Below are 19,868 nucleotides of genomic sequence, written 5' to 3' on the forward strand. Positions count from 1 at the left end.
TCTCTTGGTGGTAATTTGGAATCTTTTTAGATCAGAAACCTACTCCCAATTAAGCAGCAGCAAGATTCTTTACACTATACATGGTATAGCTAAGTTCTGTGCACGCTTCTTTGCCTTTAAGTGTGGCTGGCACTTAGTTATTGAGTTTATGGTTCATGCAGGCAGAATCACATGGCTGTAATTTAATTCACCATCTCATTTGTTATGATAATACTTAATTTAAGCCAAATTTCATATGCCATTTCAGATTATGCTTCCTTTTAAGTTTTCTAGCCCCTCCCTAAATCGTAGGAAGATTAGCAATTCCATAGGCTTATAGATCCATCAGTGTGCAATGATTTAATTTGGAAAGAAGAAAAAGAAAAAAAAGAGAAAAAGTGGTGTATAACTTAACAAGTGTCCCTCAGCCATATCTGGTGATACTTTGGAAAAACAAAGTTGGCAATAAATGAGCACTATTCCCTTTAACTCACTTTATTACTGTTGCCTTAGGGAAAATAGAAGAACATGGAGGCAGAAAGTAAAAGTAATTCTTTTCATCTGTTATTGTAAACAAAGATCTGAAGACGGAATCTGAAAATTAAATATACAATACTGGCTGGATCTAGAAAGCCTGCTTCTAAATTCATCTGACAGGCACAGTTTTTCCGGTCAAATTACTTCTGGCCGTTTAGGTGTGCCAAAGAGAAGTTCATCCCTTTCTGTCAGGGTTCTTCCATCGGAGGAAGTCTGCAGCCAGATTTCCAGCTTTTCTATCGCCAGCCCTCACCGCCAACCCCGTTTCCCGTCTGGCTGCCTGTCTCCAGCGTAGCACTGAAATCCTTTCACAGAGCCTAACGTCCCAGGACCCCCATCCAGCCTGGGGAGAAGGGAAAGGTGAATGTCCCCTGGGGTAGGAAGGGGTAAAGTGAACAAAAATCCAAAGCAATGGCTCTCCAGTGAGCTTAGAGACAGAATTTACTCTCAGTATTCCCTACTACAAAGAGAAATGTGAGTTATGAGCCATTTGGAGACAAATAGTGCCACTGCATATCCCTTTCAACTCTACTGACTGTTCCAGTTAGTAAGCTAGGATTATTAGCTTGAGGGCTGCTCACTCCTTAATCTTATCCATGACCTTTTAACGTGGGCGTGATTTCCTACCAAGACATTTCTTACCATTTGTGAGACATTTTGTAAGTAGTGTTCTGCTTTAATATTGCTGCTGCATAAAACTGTTTTGCATAGGCTACAAACAAAACAGAAAGATGGGGCGGGGGGGGGGGGGAATAAAACAAACCTACGACCCTTTCACTTAGAGGTGAACTGAGCTTGGGAAAAAAAAGAAGTATATTACACTGGAGTTTTTCAAAGTCCTGTGGAGCTCTCTAACAGAATTTTCTCCCCCAGGAAATTCTGGCTACATCAGCTCCAGTTCTTGGATGGACCCCCCAACACACCCACCAGCATAAAGCCTCATTTATGGGTCTTAGTTCAGACGTTGAGCCTACAGCTTGTATTCATTAAGGCATTTGCATATATTTCTTTATATGAACTGACCAAAGCAAATCAGTTACTGTAAGGTAGTAACTTGTGTACTTAAAGAGAGGAAGAATTAAGTTGGCAGTTGTTCAGATTTTCATATTTTACCCATTTATGTATCATGGGAAGTCATTTAAGTCTTTGAATATGGGGAACAAATTGATATAGATCAAGGAGAAAGGCAATTTTCCAATTTGGGGCTTATTTTTCTGTTTATAGGTGTGACTATAGAAATTTGCCTCTGAAGGAAACTTAATATTCATCAGATTCAATGCAGTCTTGCAGAACTGTTTTCTTCATTGTTTTTGAAATACAAAGTCACAGAGTCAGCAAAGGGGAAGTAAAGGAGAAATGAAGGAAAAAATGTTCCCAAAATTATGGGGTTTAATTGTTTATCAATAGGTATTCCTCATGACCCCTACTTTGGCCTTGGAAAAGTCTGAGAGTTACTTTTATTTATGGCTGAGTTACCAGCTATTGCTGTTTCAAAATTATGTTGGGTAATTCCTTGTTATGATTTACTGCATCACAAGATAGAGTACATTTATTCTTTGTACATTTCTTTGCAGAGAAACACATTAACTGGACAACTAGTAAAAATGATCGATATCCCTGTTTTCTTTCAGGGCTTCAGTCTGAAGCTCATGAAGTCAGAGAAAAGCCTTTCTCTTGGTGCCAGTCACATCTTTTTTTTTTTTTTTTTTTTTTAATTTTCTTTAATGTTTTTTTTCTATTTTACCAAACAGACAAGGGGAACAGGGAGGGGGCTGGTTTACTTTTGGGGTTTTTTTCCTGTTGCTTTAGTAAAAGGAAGGCTAGTTCAAAAATCAAGGATAGGTCCACTCTGAAAGATCACATATCACAGTTCCTCTATACTCAAGATGTAGTCACTATGTCACTATTAAATTACTCCACAACTAATTTTCTTTCTGTAGTCCTGTGACTTCCATACACCAAAAATAGGTCTACTAAATTCCTCCTTGCTGCACACAAGTCTAAAATACTGTCTTTTTTTTCTTTTGTAGTAAGTAAGAGGACTAAATACTAGTTAAAGGGAAAGTTCTTTAAATAACCTAGGAAATAATATGCAATTATTTCCTGTGTCAGAGCTAATGCTTTGTTCAGTTTCTGCCTCTTGATGTCAATAGAAGATCTTCAAAAAAAGCTTTTCAGTGTAGAGAATGTTTTGTATTCTGAAGAAGAATAAGAAAAGTAAGAATTAAAGGGAGAATCTATATCTTTCTCTCTATCAGGGAACGTGGTGAGAGGACAAGGGGCAATGTGTTTAAGCTAAAAGAGGGGAGATTTAGATTAGATGTTAGAAGGAAATTCTTGACTGTGAGGGTGGTGAGGCACTGGCACAGGTTGCCCAGAGAAGCTGTGGAGGCCCCATCCCTGGAAGTGTTCAAGGCCAGGTTGGATGGGGCTTTGGGCAACCTGGTCTAGTGGAGGGTGTCCCTGCCCATGGCAGGGGGGTTGGAACTAGATGATCTTTGAGGTCCCTTCCAACCCAAACCAGTCTGTGATTCTACTGATTTCTCTTGCTTTTGGGCTTTTATTTTTTTTCCTGACAGAGTGATACGGTCTGTGTTGTATCAAATAATCTATTGATCTCTTTTTCCCTTGGGTAATTCCTTCCTGATTAGCATCTTCCAAAACTTTAGGCTACTATACATGTTTCATGAATTTTAAAAAAACCAAAACAAAACATACAAAATACCACAACAAAAGGAAAAAAAACCCCAAACACTCAACAAACTCTCATTTCAACAATTTCACTTTGGTGCCAAAGTTTTACTGAGTGGGAATTTTAGCCTTCTGTCACTTAAGATTTCTCTGTTCAGCATCTCTCTATGGTGTTAAAATAGTTTAATATCCACACATAATTTCTGGATTCCCACAGTAAGGCACATGCAACTTCATAGTCTAGTTTACAGAGTATGTTTATTTACAGGCACACATATTGCTAAGCAAGCATCCCTTATAGATGCAATAGTCTTTTGCTTCCTTTCAACACTTCATGGTTTTATGTTCACTTTCAACACAGAAGTTGTGAGTATATTTATCTTAGGTGGCTGTGAGTGGAAGTCATTGCAGGATATGCCTGTAATATGCTGAATAAAGGCAAGCTGACTGATACTGAGCCTAAGTGCTTCATGTGCCTACAACAGGCTTGACGACCTCTTTGTCTGAAATGCTCCACCCAATTAGCAGGTGTTGATCCTATTCGGAAAGGCAGGGTGTAATCTGATTTCTCCAGGAGACAGGTGATTACCCCACCCAGACAGGAAAGATAGATGAGACACTCTTTAGATCTAGACTGTGGTCGCAACTTAAATTACTGCTGGGCTTGGTGAGACTGCTTGAGCTGAAACCAAGCAGTAGTGTTCATTTCTTTGCTAATAAAGCCATGCCAAAATGTGGGACAGGTTTACTCTATGGAGCAAACCCAATTTAATTTTAAAATTATGGTCAGAAAAGAACTGCCTTCTGCTTGACCTCAGGGCTTCCCAGTGTTTTGAGTTATTCCTTAAATAAATTACTTCTGTGCTGTAGGAAGTACATACTACTGAAAAAACAAAATAATTCAAAATAAAGGAAGCTTGCTAGCACTCATGGAAAGGCTAACAGTCATGCTGCGGCTGCGAAATCCTGAAAACCCACTTGTTTGCCGGACTACATCCACAAAAGACTTTGTTTTGTCTTGTTAACCGTGCATTAACCAGATGTACAAAAATATGAGATGGCCATTAAATCAGGTATTTAGTGCTGTAGCCTTTTCTTGGCATCCCTTTAGCTGTTCACAGGTCCAGAACAATTATTTAAAAATGAAGAGTTAAGGACTGGAAACATGTCTTGTAATTTGAACATACTGAATGCTGAAAAATTTGGACAAATCTTACTTCTTAAGAATGCTAGGTCAGATGGTTAGTGCTAACGACAAAGATTTGAAGGCCTGATGTGTTTGGTCCTTGGAGTCAAGGGAGGCATCTTTAAAGCATGGCTTATAATGACTTCTTCTAATGGCTTCTGGTTTGCGGCTGTTTTCAGGACAGACCCTAGGGAGTATCCCACCTGGCTTAGCTACCTCCATGCTTAGCCTTAGCGCTAAACTTTGGGCCAAATGACCAAGTACTAGTAGTGAACACCAGATTTGCAAGTAGTTAGGTAGGCAGGGAAGCATTTTGTGTTTCACCCTCACTAACACAAAGGAAGGACCAGAGGAGCTTCCCATCTGCTGTGCAAGTGTGCTGACAATACAACTGTTTGCTAATATGACACGCAGTTTTGTGGCTTGAAGGAATCAGGATATATCTGCTTTTTTTCAGTGGTGTTTTTTATCATATACTTTGTTAGCTGGTTTCTTTTTTCCTGTCTTGATGCTTTAATGGTTTAAATTCATGCAGACATCCTGCAACTTGAGTTAATTATGCATTTTAAATATTCTCATGAACTCTTGTCATATCAAAAAATCAGACAGGTAACAGGCATAACTTAATTGGAAAGATAACTGGAAGTACAGTAAGTTACACCAGGCAACCAAAAATGTCTTATCAACCCTCATCAGCACCTTTAGCCTGAAATTTCTCAGGGCACATCTTGACAACAGAGGAAAATCTAGATATGGAATTAATCAAGGGTTCCTCTGTAATGTTGGCAGTGGTCACCATGCCTAAGGGTAGTGTCATTCTTGATATCTCCAGAGAGGTCAAGTCCTCCAGATCACGATCCAATACAAAGCCCTCCAGATCACAATTCAATATAAGGGCCACTGAATCTGGGGATCTGTCAGCTCTTTCAAAGCTCTGAGTTGGGAAGACAAGCATAATTAGAATTCAGTCCACAAAATAATATAGATTTATAAAAGAGACTAGATATTCTGTTTACCTAGACGTCTTCTAGGTTTATACTGGATTTGTGTGTGAGAGTGATGCAATACACACTGCTTGTAAGGCTTTGACTAATGGAGAAGTAATCTCCAAGAACTAAGTTAATAGAAATCCCTTTCTGTAACACAGACCCCGATACTTCAGCTGCTCAGCTGACTTCACTCAGCACTCAGACTGACTTTGTCAGAGGGCAGGACTATGAAACATTGATCCTGCTGATTGCAAGGTACAATAATGACAAAACAGGGATGGAAATGATGTTATTGATTCAACCTGCAAGGGGTACACAGTAATAAATCATAGTCTGCAAATGTTTTCATGCCAGCTGGCCTCCCCCGCTCTAAAATCATACACCTGCCTGTACAGGTTCGGCTGGAAGGTTATCTCATCGAGTACAGGTGCCAGGCATCGCTTCCCCACCCATCAGGGCCCCTACAAAGCTCCTAATACTCAGGGACTTTCCTGTTACTGCCAATGCAGCACTTAACACAACAGCTTTGCAGCAGTGTTGCCAACTAGCTTACTCCAATAAAATAAAATTTTGAAAGATTGTTGCATTTTAACAGAACCAGAATAATTTGCTTTGTTCCCTGCCTATTCCAGGCCTCTTTAGGCAGACTGTACTCTTTGACCAATATTTTTCTAAGTGCTACTGTAATAGAAAGAAGGAAACAGTACCGATTTTTAAATAATCTCACTGCATTTTACAAAAATCTGCACACAGGCAGCAAGAACTGTGAAAGCATATGCCATGGAGAGCTCACCCAGAAGAGGAATTCCTTGCGTGTATTTACTGACATGCTAAAGTGTTTGCAGGATTTAGCTGAGAATCGATCATCTGTGTGCACAGCAATCACTCGTGTATTTATTGCAGTAACACTCCAGAAATATTTTCCTTGAAACAATGCTGCTGCACGCTGAAAAAGATATCTAGCCAATACGGACTGAACTGATTGCAGCTGGCAGTAGCCCACTAGCAAAAGAGAAAAGTTAAAAAGCTCCCTGATAAGTCTGAACCATCTTTCAGCAGCGTGATAAATTTGAATGACAGCAGTAATATCAGGGATTACTTATTCTCCATGGATATCCCTGACCTTGCCACTTGAGAATTCAACTAATTGGACAGCAGCAGAAAAAAAAAAGTAAACATATTAATTAAACTCATGCATGGGACTTTATATGGAAACTGTCCATCCACTTAGATTTGAAAGACAAAACACATATTTATTTTGTTTGTCCAGCTGTTAGACGATAGCTTTAAATCCCCTTGTCCATCCAGTTTAGACCAAACCTTCTGATATTTTAGTCACTTGGCTATGTGGGAAGCCTGAAATAAAGGAAGAATGTATTACAGGCTTTGAATTAAATCAGCAGAAAACTGTTGAAGCTAATGATACTGTAATGGATTATTTGGACTTCTACTTACTGCCCTGCATAATCTGGCCATTTGCATTCACTATAATATCTGAGAAGTAGAACAGATATCAATGCTGGATTAAAAAAAAAAAAAAAAAAAAAGAAACTGCTTTCTTAAAATAAGGAGAATTAGTTGGATATTAGTTGGTCACAGGGACTTACCCTTTAACTTCCACTTAAAAAGATGTCATTAAAAACTCTTTGCTGTGTCAGTAATCCAGATCGAAGGATCTAAGTTCCAGGTTTCTGGAGGAGAGATAATTACTGGGAACTCATAAAAACCACTTAAATTCTGTTTTAATTTTCATACGCAGAGCAGATGTTTTGACAGATGGATGGACTTTATTTTTGTAACTGTCCGGGAAAAGTCTGCATAACACAGCCTAATCACTCTTACATATCTGTAGTGTTTGTTTTTCAATCTTTCTGAATTTGGCTCCTATGCTTTTGGTTGCAGACATTTTCTTTGTAATTTATTTTTTCAGGCTAATCTCTCTCTGCATAAGCCCTTCTAACAATCTGATATATAAATATTCCAAAACTCTTAAAAAATAAATGTGTATGTTTGGCTAGTAAGTCAGACATATTGATCTTCATATAGTGGGTGCCCTTCTGGAAAACTTAATTAACACTTTATCTTCTCTTCAAGACAGGCACTCTGCCCTTATACATAGTATATAATATCTGGAATTGAAATTTGGAGTTAAGAGCTCTGTCCAGACACACTGGACCTCTTTGACTTTAATTCACACTCGGAATGGAAGTGACAGTCTAGTAATTTCTCAACTTGTTCTACAAGTAGGAGTTTAGTACAGCAGAATTTGCAGTGGGGGTTGGTGCTTTGGCTGCGTTACCGTAGTATGATGCAAATGGTTTTAACCACATTCATTTCAATAAACTGTCAGCATGGAGCTGAGGATCTGAACCCCATAACCTCCTCAGTCAAGTTTAGAGGAAGCGTAAACATCTGAAATGTACCTGAAGTGAAATCCCTTTTCTCACTCAGGAAGCCCAGTAAACTTCTGGACACTTTTCCTTCCAGGTGGCCAAATGAACCTTTAACTCCTGTACACAAGGTAGAATGGCTTCAGTTGGATGTCCTTGTGCCTTTATATGCCAAACTAACCCCAGGAAAGCCTAGCATCTGCTTGGACTTTGCTGAGGGGTACGATCTGTATTCCTTCAAGCAGAGAAACAAACTGGACGGTGGCCCGTGTTTGGGGTGGTTGCTTCAGCCACCGCACATGGCAGAGCCAGGCCAGGGCACCAACCATTTCTTTGGCCGTGCTTGGAGGATATTGGCAATCGTGCCATCACAGGACTGTTTGCAGAGGCAAATCCAGCAGTTACACTGTGAAAACATAGAAAAGTAGCTATCTGCAGAAGTTGCCTCTGTCAGGACAGAGAAAGACAAACCTCACAGGCTATGCTAAAAGGTCTCAGACATGATGTAGGGGCTTGGCTACTTGGATTTTAAGGCAGAGGTACTTCTGTTCAAGGCCAAAGGCAGAACCTACAGCTCTTGGGGAAACCTTATACAGTTTATTGAAATATAAATGAAGATTAATCCTCTCCAGGGGTAGACAAGATAAATGAACGGGGATTTTGAGGACTGCAGTAACTCCCACATGATGTACTTAATTTTCTTTTTGAATATCTACCCTAATCATTCTGTACCATATGCAATCACTTATGCTTTCTGCTGTATGTTTGTATGTAAACTCAAGCTTTAGGGCATAACCCAATGTTTAGCTTTATATAGACAAGGAAAGTTTCCTATTATTAAGCTGCCCATTATAATAACCAGGATTATTAGGTTGAAGAATTTGTAATGATTCACTATGGTGATTCTGGTGCTCCTCTTCCTTAAGATTTATTTTCATAACCCATTCAAGTAATGCTTTCCTGCCTATGGTGAACTTTGCAAACCGCGCATTCATTTTCATTCACTTTAGGCTAAAAGGGTTTTAAACTCCCAGTCCACCCTGCTTTTACAAATTAAAAAAAAAAAAAAAAAAAGACCAACAAAAAAACCCCACAACTGATTTCCACCTGGAAAAGAACTTTTATGTCCAATTTTCTTCTTTCAACTGTTTCACTTGATGAAGAACAATATTCAAAGGGTATGGATAAGACCAGAATATATTACCTTTAAACAACATCCCTTTCCCAGGGAAAGTGCAAATGGATGCAGAGGTACCAGGGGGCTAACTCACATGCAGACACGGTGTTTAAATTCCCTGACAATTTGCTCCTCACGGCGTCTGTCTCTGGGTTACTTCCTCTTCCTCCGGCGGATATTTTCTCCTGTCTGCTGTATTTTACCGAGATACTACATTTCTTTTGTTGTCTTTGTCTCCTTTCCAGTGCCATACGCTCTGAGATCATGTAGCGAAATGCCTGGTTCTGCTGGCGCAGACCTTCACGCTGACAATGCAGCGCTGGCCTGGGGGTCTGGCAAGGGCAGACGCTGCTGCCAAGTGGGACAAGCCCAGCTGGAGACACCCAAATCATTCCAGGCCTCCAGCCAAGGGGGCCGGGGACTGGCTTTGTAGACGAGTTGACGTAGCCGCCGGTGTGGGGACCAGCAGAGCTGTCTGCCAGGTTTCACAAGCGGAGGTGCCATTGTAGGAGCCTCGCACTGAGGGCAGCAATAGGGAAGCAGAGCTGGAAAATGGGAGTCCGTCACCCAAGTCTCATGTCATGGCGGACTCAGGTCGCCTCAATGCACACACACTTTCCGTGATCAGAATATCTTCTTCGTCATACGTTACGTGCTGAGATTCGGAGTCCGAGTGAGTCATTCAAAGCTGTTAAAGCTGTTATAGGTTTATGGGAAGCATTTTCTTCCCAGAGCCACATAAACTAGGAAAACCTAATGCTCACCATCACAAAGAAAACTCTTGCAAAGTTCAGAATATCAAATGCAAAGGTACAACATTTCCATGCATCACGCTGTACCTGTGCAGCTGTACTCGAGCACAGTTAGACAAAGGAAGGAATCTGATTACCCTGCAATTGAAATCAATGTGTCTGTCGCTATTGTTCCAGGGAGAATAGCACCGTCTCCCAGGCAGGGCAGAAACTTCCACGTTGAAACTCCTGAGTTGACAAGGGCTTAAATCAGAACTGTAACTTTACTTTGATGTCATTTATTGTGGTTTAATACCCCTCTTTATTTATTTTTTAACAATCATGTAAAATATATAAAGAAACCTAATCTGTTACGGAGGTGTATGAGAATTTACTGAATAGACCTTAATGGTTCCTTTATGCAGCTATAAAACACGAGGAAGTTATAAGAGCAGTCTGAACTGGACTAGGAACTTTCAATGTTATATAAATTTATTTGTCATAGTCAAAGGTTTATTGCAGTAGGTATTTACCTTCCCCATTGTTTAACTAGCTTGTGTATTTGTCAGACTTCTATGGTAAAAAAAATGTTGTATAAGGAATTAAGGAGACCTTAAAAGCAGGGATGAATAAGGTAAATCTGCTTTTGGAAATATATTATAAATCTGGAGTAACTTTACTGATATTAACACAGTTACACTCCTATCAATTCTGAACACTTGAAGCTAAAGTATGCCTATGATAGAGTTAATTCCCCCGCCCCAGGCTAATCTGGGATAATTCAGTGAAGCTGATGATAGAATTTTTCTTAGTTTCCATCCATAGAAATCAAAGAGAACTCTGCCCCTAAACTAAGTAGGGTTTTCCATCTCACCTTTCAAGTATTAGCTATCTAATACCTTCTTGCTGTATATTATAGATAAGCAGTTGAACAGTATTTAGTGAATGCATATAGAGTCACAGGTGGTGCGGTGCTGTAAATCAGAGCAGCTCCACTGAAATCAGCTCAACCTGGTTTGATTCACACTGCCTGTGGGTCCAGCCCACTTGGCTGTGGTCACAGCATTTTGCTCTAACATTTCATGTTCTTCAAGCAGTCCATTTTTTAAAAAATTAACAAACTATAGTAGTAGACCACGAAGACATTTTTTTAAATCATGATACATCAAACCAGGCAAGGCAAAGCACTGTCCTACTGAAACAGTGCTGTGATTAAATTTGGCCAGATACAACTCTAAGTGAGAAAATTCTGAATTATTTAATAATGCACAAATCATTGGTCAGTTTTAAATTATGCAGAGTCGTCAGATGTTCCATCTGAAATAGAGATTATCGGAGTTTAAGAAAGGATCTATTTCAATTTTGTTCATTTTTAATGTTACATGAATTTGCAGTATTTGCCCATTTTTATTCTTGCAGGCATTGAATTATTAATACACTTTCATGGTTTGTCTATGTTTCTTTTATTAAAGGGAACAAAGGACAACAGCATTAAGAACACTATCAAAACATACATTGTAATTTTGATGATTTATGCCAGGTATTTGTTTAGTACTGTACCACTGTGATAGTGGAAAGCAGTCTGGATACATATACATATAATAAATGTATGTTCATGTTTATACACATGTGGGAGGAAGAATACGTACGCACCAGAAATTGTGTGTATTTTTATTAAGAAAGGTCAGAATGGAAAGAATTAAGAGAGGACCCCTGGTAACATCCATCTCTATTTCTTTCAATTTCCTGTTGGATTAGCTTAACTATCTCTCTGTTTTCTCTTCCATCTCAGTTGGAAAGATAACTTATCAGCGGTAAGGCAAGGACGTAGTAAGATTCTGTATGCTTTGGGTGCTTTTTTAATATGTTGCAATTATCTATTACGCAAATAAACAAAAAAAATTTGGAATACCAATGTCGTTTCAGCACAGTCCTTTGTGTAAGGCAGGGAATCAGTATTTTATCTGCGTAAGTTTGTTGCTTTTCCCTGTGGTGGCCTAAGGCATGCCTCAAATTGCACATGCATTTTCCGGGCAGAGCCATTGTTTTGTGTTTGAGAGTATCTGGTTTAATTAGCAAGCAAGTTGCAGAGACCGATGGTGCCAGTCAATGAGACTTCCGTGGAGGCGGTAGCTCAGGTGGTGTTTCCATGGGCCCTGGTCCACTTGGAGAGGTACGGCTCGGTGCTGTCCCAAAAAAGTCATCAAATAGGCATAGAAAAGTTTCCTTTGTTTTTAACACCAGCTTTACTGGAAATAATTTTATTTCAATGTTCTTATTTTTCTCCCGTTTGAAATCCATTATTTGTAATTGTGTCAGTAGACTGATTCACAGCCATCGACATGTTTCTTTTCAGTGTTAGACCTGATTGAAATAGAAATATTAAATAAACAGAAAAAGTCATCATCTTGACTATCAGGTTAGACATTTCCATTTTAATACCATTAGGCATTAATAACGACATTTTTGTTAAGAGGTAACAGATAATGTTTGTACTAGGGACTGATAGCGTTGCTATTAAGTTTTTAATTGCTGAGTTTTTAGTTTGCTAGATTTACTCGTGATGGATAATTTACTTTTAGGTAGAAAATGTGAAGTCCAAGTCTTGCAAAGCTTATATTCTAGGGCCTGTCAATAACTTCATTAAAGTTTAGCATATACATTCATCTTTGTAAAACTGGTCCCTAAGCACAGGCAATGGGGGTGAGGTAGCATTCATATTATTGTTAGAAATGTTATATCAATGATTTGGTTTTCATCAGCTCCTTCCATCTGGCCCATCTTTCTTCTAATTGTTACTTAATTGAATACAAGCAAACAGTTGGTCCATTTTTCTTCATTATTTTATTCTGACACATTTCTATAAATGGGTTTTGTCTTACAAACATGGCAATAGCATAAATTACAAAGATGAAGCATGTCTGAAACAAAAAATGTGATTTTTTTTTTGTGTGCAATCTTTTCTTCAGGGGTGGATGCTTTATTAAATGACAACCAAAGATATTTAAATGAGAACCTAAATCAGAATATCTATTAAATGCTTAGCAATAAACAAGCTTATAAACAGCCATGAAATGATCACACTTTTCAAATCTGTTCATTCAGCCATATATCCTCAACACAGAACAGCTCTCATTAGTCATAATCACTGAATTAACTTTGTGGATACATTTTTTCCCATTTTTCTTTGCAGAGAGAATGTGCTAATTTCATCAAGGTGCTTAAGGCTTACAACCAAACCCACTTGTACGCCTGCGGAACAGGGGCTTTTCATCCAGTCTGCACCTATATTGAAGTTGGAAGCCATCCTGAGGTAAACTATCTTAAACCAATATTTTTCTTTTTAATTTGTTTTTAATCTTTATTGGTGTTTAGCCATGATTTCTTCCTGCCAAGATGCACTCTCGCTAGTTTCTGTGGCTTGATGAGTGGATCCGGTAGGACCTGCTCCTGAATCAAGTGCTGATGTGCTGATTGATAAATCACAGCAGAATCTGTACTTTTCTCCCCTACACAGCATCTTTTCCCCAAGGGGCTTAAATAAATATGAATAAGCCCATTCTGCCTGGTTCATGAAAGTAAAAACACTCTTTTTATTTTTGGTCAGGACAGATACCAGCTATAAGAGGGGTAGTGCAGCCTGTGTGTTTATTCTGGAGCCAACTCTGTCCTTTAGTCTCCAGTCCCTACAGTCTGGCAGCTTCCTCCCAACTGGGAATTAAAATAGTGTCACACGTTCATAAATCCCACTTCTTAGATTTATCCTAACACACTGACAGTTTTTCACACGTGACCTCGGTTTTGTTTCTTTACTTTTTAGTGAAAAATAAATAATTTTGACCTCGCTCTTCCCCGCCATTTTTTCTAATCTGTAGTTTGCTGATTTTTGCTTAGTGCTGCAGAAAGTTTGCAGTAGCTTTTGTACTGTTTTGTCAACGATCGTCATAACTGAATAGAGAAGCATGGTCTTCCCTGGTGAAAAACAGTATCGCTCACGGAAAGCAATGGGACTATGCTGGTTTAAGATGAGTATGTAATATAAATTAGTCCACTTCAGTTTCAGTCTGGCTTATCTGAGTATCACTCCATGGACTTTTGCAGTTTAGCAACCAGGCTCTTGATGTGTTTTCAGCAGTCAGTTACTTAATTTATAGGTATGTTTTACTGGTGGATCCATAGTTGTGTTACTTGTAGCTTCTGTGATCTCTGAAGAACAGCTCTTTCAAGTTACTCTGTGGTTTTGCAGTTCAGGTTTACAGATTTCCCTGAAAATAAAGGCATATTGTTAAATGAATGAGGACTCAGGTATTTAAAAATCAGAATTTTGTCCTGTAGAAAAATTAACAGATCTTCTGAGTGTTGTCTTTATAGTCTGGGAACCATTTTTCCCTATAAAAAGTCTTTTGATATTTGAAACATGAGTCTTTAAAATGTTCTAAGGATAAGGTTTTGAAGGGATAAAGGAGCTGCAAAGTAGAAGGGTTTGTTGTTTTTTGTTTTTTTTTTTTTCATCTTTAATGTTTTATTCCTGAATGCATTCTTGGCAATTAGTGATTGTCTCTTGACCACACACAGTATGTCATTGCTTACTGCATTAAACAGATTCTCTGCTTCCTGAGATCCATTTGGGAATTGGTAGACATATTAATTAACTCTAGTTCCGTAAGATGTGTGTCAATCAATTCTTGGCTATCTGCCAAGTGAATCTATCTGCAGAGAGATAGCTGGTATGAGGTCATTTACTTCTGCATTTGGCTGTTTTATGACTGTACCATAAAACTAACACACACTTTATCAAGGATTTATAGAAAGGATGATCAGAGATGAGAGGCCAGATCCAACCTTGGTTTAACATTCTGGATTTTGAGACACTTGAGTCAATGATGTGTTTGGCCCTGGAGCTGGAAGAGGATGTTTGTTTCAGCTTCTTTTTAGCAGTCCCTAACTATCAACAAAATCTAAATTGCTGTGGGTTTGGTCATTTATGCAGTAAGGTTGATAGTCGTTGTGTGCCTGAATCATTCTCTTGACCCTTGGCTTCATCTTTGCAAACCAGGGAAGTCAAGAGTATGTTTATCTGAACTGCCTCAGACACTGTTAGCTTTTGATTTCCTTTTCATACTTAAGCTAGAGTGAAACCATCCTCACCTGCCCTTCCGGTGGCACAAGTTTCTGTATCCTCTGGACCGTCATGCAGGAGGGGTGACTGCCTTCTCAGCCCACGTCTGCCCATGCAAAAGAAAGTGGGGCAGGCAGGAGGAGAAAGTGGGCCAGAAAGTGGGGCAGGCAGGAGGCAAGCGGTACCCACCTCTCCTCAGACTTTGACAAATCTGACAGTCAGCCTGGATCTGTCCCTTGCAAAAGTGAAAATCAGATGAATAAATGAATTTATTAGATTTGCAATGAAAAATAATCTGGTCTGCCTCTGTCTCTCAGCCAGAGCCTGCTCCTTCCTTTCCCATACCACCCAGCCAGGAATTTCAAATGTGCATCTCCTCCCGGAGCTGGGGACGAGGAGGGTGCTTGGCTGACAGTAGCCATCAGAGGCACCGTGAACCGGGCGGGAGAAATACCCTGTTAGGTGCTGCACCCCTGCACCCTGCATCTGTGGGAGCCAGATGGTTTACACGGTCATGCCAGACAGCAGCGCTGGACGTGTCAAAGGGCCTTTGCTCCTGTGTCACGTACGGTTTACACCTCCCTAGCATACTAAAAAAGGTAAAAAGTGTAAGTGAAGGCAAGCGGTTGATTTTGAGTTAAAAAAATTGCCATCTACAACATTTCCTGAAGATTCATTTTCTGCCGCAACACTTGTGGAAAATTAACTGACTTCACCATCTGCTTATTTATTTTTCGAGCACTTAGAGAGGTAAATGTGAACTGATTAGGGGAATAGTCAGGGAATGTACCTACTGTCTGATAAGATTGCTTGTTGATGTGAGCTCTGAATAAAACCCACCTGCCTGAGTCCGGTGGAGGGAAGGAAATTAGTGTGTGCCAAACTGAAGAGGATGGAGAAGTGAAATTTAAAGAGACAAGTGGCGAGAGAGAGAAGAGACACTGGAAGCATTTGGAGTGGGCTGCAGGAGGCTGGAATATGGTACAGTTTTTATGATTGGGGAAAGGAAATAAATTACTTTGTGTGACAATCATAAAGTAATGGGAATATGAATTGTTATATCTGTTGAATATCTCTTCGATATGAAGCAGCGTATCACAGCCCCATTCCGTACTTGAAGAAAACCATTTCTAGTGATGAAACTAGGCAGGTCTAATTGAGTTTGATGAAGTACAGTATCAGAAATAATAATAAAAAGGTAAAAGGATATGAACAGCATGCTGTGCATCTGATTAAAAATGATCTGCGCAAATGTATACAACCTAATATGTTGTGAATTACACCGCAGTCTAAGGAGTAAAGCAGACTAATCTTTGCTTAAATCCTTTCCAGATGTGTAAGTGAATAACCACAGTATTTAGAGAGACGAATAAAGTTAATGTTTGAAGAGACTCAAGCACGTAAGCCATGAGTAAGCAGGAAAGAACGTATTTAGAGAGAATGTAGCATGTGTATACGCAGAAAATACCTGAGGAGAGCCTAATTTAAAGCATGAGATCATCCATTGGAGAGGCTATATTTGTACCTTTGCTGAATGGGGCAAACTGGCTCATATGCAGACGTCTATATTGTATGTTTAGGTGAGATGACCTAACACAGACACCTACACCAACTCCAGGGATCCGGGGTTAGGCAACACGTGGCATTGTCTCCACGTAACACAATATAATACAAGAAACAAATTACCAGACAAAACAAGAAAGTAATTAGTACTGATATGTTCTGCTCCCACTGACTTCTGAGGAAACAGGATTGGATGTGTAGGAATGTCGTACTTAACGGTTGCAAAATTACACAAGTCAGATCTGTGCTTGAAAGGACCAAATCCAACTGCAGGGAGACACAGAGGTACATTAAACCCACTAGAAAATCACAACAGGATGCAGAATGCACCTGCCTGTGCATGCCTGAGCAGGGGGAAGGAGCCCTGCTCCCTTTCCCCAGGGCTCCCTTTGGGGTAGTTTGTGTGAACCAGCAGGGAACAGTCCTGTTTAGGAAAGAACAGGATTTTCCATTTACTTAACCCTTACGTACAGGTGGAGGTATAGAGAATGCCCTATAGAACCTTTTTTTTTAACACTCAGACAGACATTACAAGAGCTGTACAAAATCGTTTGCCAGATCCTCAGCAGGAATGCATTACGGGTTTCTTCAACAGAGGTAAATTAATAGATGCTGTCTGAAGAACTAACCCGGCTTCTTTTATTGTCTCCTAATTCCAAATTTCTTGTCATTGTCCGACAGATTAAAACTCATTTTTAACTGGATGAACTTAAAAGATCTGGGATCACTTTACTTGCAGGTTATTTCTCATTCGTAATCAATAAAGAAGCTCTAAATTTAGTTCAGATTTATGATGTACATAAAACATTAAGTTATTGCATATGAAGTTATATAATGCTACCACCTGTAACATATTTGCTTTTTCCGGACTCTGTGTATTTTAAAAATCTTTGGTTCAACTCATAAAATTTTGCTGAATTAGACTTTCCACTTTTTTTATCCCTTCTGTACTTCACATTAGAAGAGCTCCAGAGTGCATTTTCTAAGTAATGGACATCCTGTTCTGATACATTTATGCATCTGTCTTTTTTGTCAGTCTGTATATATTATACCCATGCATATAGTGATGGAAAAGCGTTTTTTTTTCCTAACGGAATGACTCTGAAGGAACACGTTACTTGAAGGACCAGTGCTACTGCTGGTAGAAAACATGTTGTGTTCCATTATCTAATATAAAATTCAGGGTGAAACATTGGCTTCAGCAGTAGCAGATGTGGCATAAATTGGTCTGACTGCACTGAAGACAGCAGAGCTGTGTCAGTTTACATCAGTTAAGATTCTGACCTGTGGTTTTTAAGTGAAACATTTGAGCAAATGATTTTTTAAGTTAAGAATCACCTGAGGCTAATTTGCTTTCCATCTAATTAATTGTACCTTTCTATGGCATTTATATACTTACCAAATATAGAGAGAAAATATGAAGGAAAAGGATAGTGTTAAAGGATGATTCTCATTTGTGAGATAACGGTTGTGTGATATAACAATTATTTGTGACATACTAGTTCTAAGCATCACTATAATCACAAAGAAATCCCAGTAAAAGATGATCTAGTTTACAGACTGTAACCCCCTATTTTAGTTCAGGCATGCTTTCACCTTTCAAACCACTGGATATCCTGTTACTATAGTACATGAAAATAAAACTGAAGAGCCAGATTTCTAACTTATCTAGCATTTCTTTCGATCGCCTGGGTAGTTTTGCCATGGGAAAAAAGAAAACGTGTCTTAGATGTTTAAAGGCTGATGTACTTCACCTTGTTTCATAAAAAGCAGGATAATGATTTCTGCTATACTGGGAAATCTCAGGTATTGGACCTTTGGTACTGATGTTCTTGCCTGCGTAGGATGACAGGTAACAGGATAGTCAGTGTTAGGCACACATCTGCCCAGGCATCTCACAGGGTCAGTGGCCAAAATCATGAAATAAAGGGGTTTGATTCCTCTGGAGGCTGCTAGGTCTGCAAACCATCACTTCTGCTGCTCCACATTACATCGATTTCCAGTCCCTTAGGCTACCCTGTGTGAAAACTTTTTGCATAAAATCAGGTTTTTCACACATGTACAATTGTTAAAAAGAATAAATCTTGGCATAGTTATAATCTTCCTGGTATTTTGGAAGTATATACTTTTATATACAGTTATATGTAGCTATATATAGCATTTTTATTTTTTTCCCCAGCCATAATTCACTATGTTATTGGTTGGTAAGGGATATGCTATGGGAACTTTCCAGTGACCTGAAGACAATATTTACAAGTGGAGTACAGGGAAGGGACAGAGAACATGACAGTCGTTTCTCAGAAGACAACCTAAGCAAGTAATTTGTTCTGGTAAGGTCTGACAAATATTTCTTTAAGGAAACTAGGATGTGTTGCTGAAAGCTCTATGTATTTCTAAGCACCGTCATGCAGAGGCATGCATTTCTTCCAGGCTGAATGCTGTGTCCCAAACGGCACTTCTTGTTATGTGGCATTATCTTGTGATAAAGTTACAGAAGTAGAAGGTCACCATAAAGAGGTAACCTGATTCCCATTTAAAAGACTTTTTGAAAAACTCCATAAACCCCTTTGTAAACAAATATGAATCATGTTCATGGTTAAATGCCATTATTTGTGAAGGCCTGCCTTTGAATACACTGCAGATCTCCTTTTACTTTAGCTGTTTTTTGAACACTTGTTTGCTAAAAGAGAATTTAAACTGGGAAAACTCAGATTTTTCAAAAGTTCATCCTGTCATCCTCAACCAAAATATAATTCCAATAAAAATGTATATCCAGAGTAGATCTTTTAAAGTATGACTGTTAGGCTCTACCTGATAATTTGTCTGTCAGAATAGTTTAATTTATGAGGTAAACGTCTCTCAATTGATTAGCACACATGATTAGCTGATCCATTTGCTCTTCCATTTACCAACGTAAAGGTATATTTGTAAGAATAAGACTATTCCAAATCATATGCATGCAAAGGATCTTGCTCGGTATCTTAAAATTCAGATGCAGTACAAGTATCATTTTTTGGGGGGAAAGTATTTAGCAAAGGGGTCATGCTTTAATCATTGACAGGAAATGTGAACATCATAGGTTTTCAGCTGTCATTTAATGCATTCAGTCCTGCCCTTGCATATTTCATAATTACACCTAAGCAATTTGGAATCTATTTATGTCTAAAGTGACAGAAAGTCAGTAATTATGTCTGAGGTTCACTCTGAGATTTACAAGTTGAACATTTACATGCAGGAAATGAAATCAAGTTTTAAACTATCGCAAGTCAAACCAGTGTGGTTGGTTATTTTATTTCTTCACCTTTATTCCTCAGTCTACAGACTTAAATCGTTCAGGCAAAATGGAAGCACGGTTCTTTAGTAAGTCATACAGAGGAGAAGTATAAGATAGGATGAGAAACAGAACAAACACATGGAATTTACAACTGCCAGGGCCATTTGCTGCACAGCAGAAACCACTAATGAAACCTCTTTTATTATTCAAGACTGATCAGTTCAGCTATTCA

General features: G+C 39.0%; 1 protein-coding gene across 3 annotated transcripts in view; it reads left to right on the forward strand.

Annotated features, from left to right (window-relative positions):
- Positions 1 to 19,868, forward strand: part of SEMA3A (semaphorin 3A) — a 170,935-nt gene that overhangs the window by 57,259 nt on the left and 93,808 nt on the right. For all 3 annotated transcript variants that reach the window (XM_075771219.1, XM_075771378.1, XM_075771299.1), the window contains one exon: positions 12,874 to 12,993. In XM_075771219.1, the coding sequence (XP_075627334.1) occupies positions 12,874 to 12,993 (120 nt within the window). The remainder of the gene's footprint in view (positions 1 to 12,873; positions 12,994 to 19,868) is intronic.

Source organism: Balearica regulorum, chromosome 1 (assembly GCF_011004875.1).
Source record: "Balearica regulorum gibbericeps isolate bBalReg1 chromosome 1, bBalReg1.pri, whole genome shotgun sequence".
Classification (NCBI taxonomy): domain Eukaryota; kingdom Metazoa; phylum Chordata; class Aves; order Gruiformes; family Gruidae; genus Balearica; species Balearica regulorum.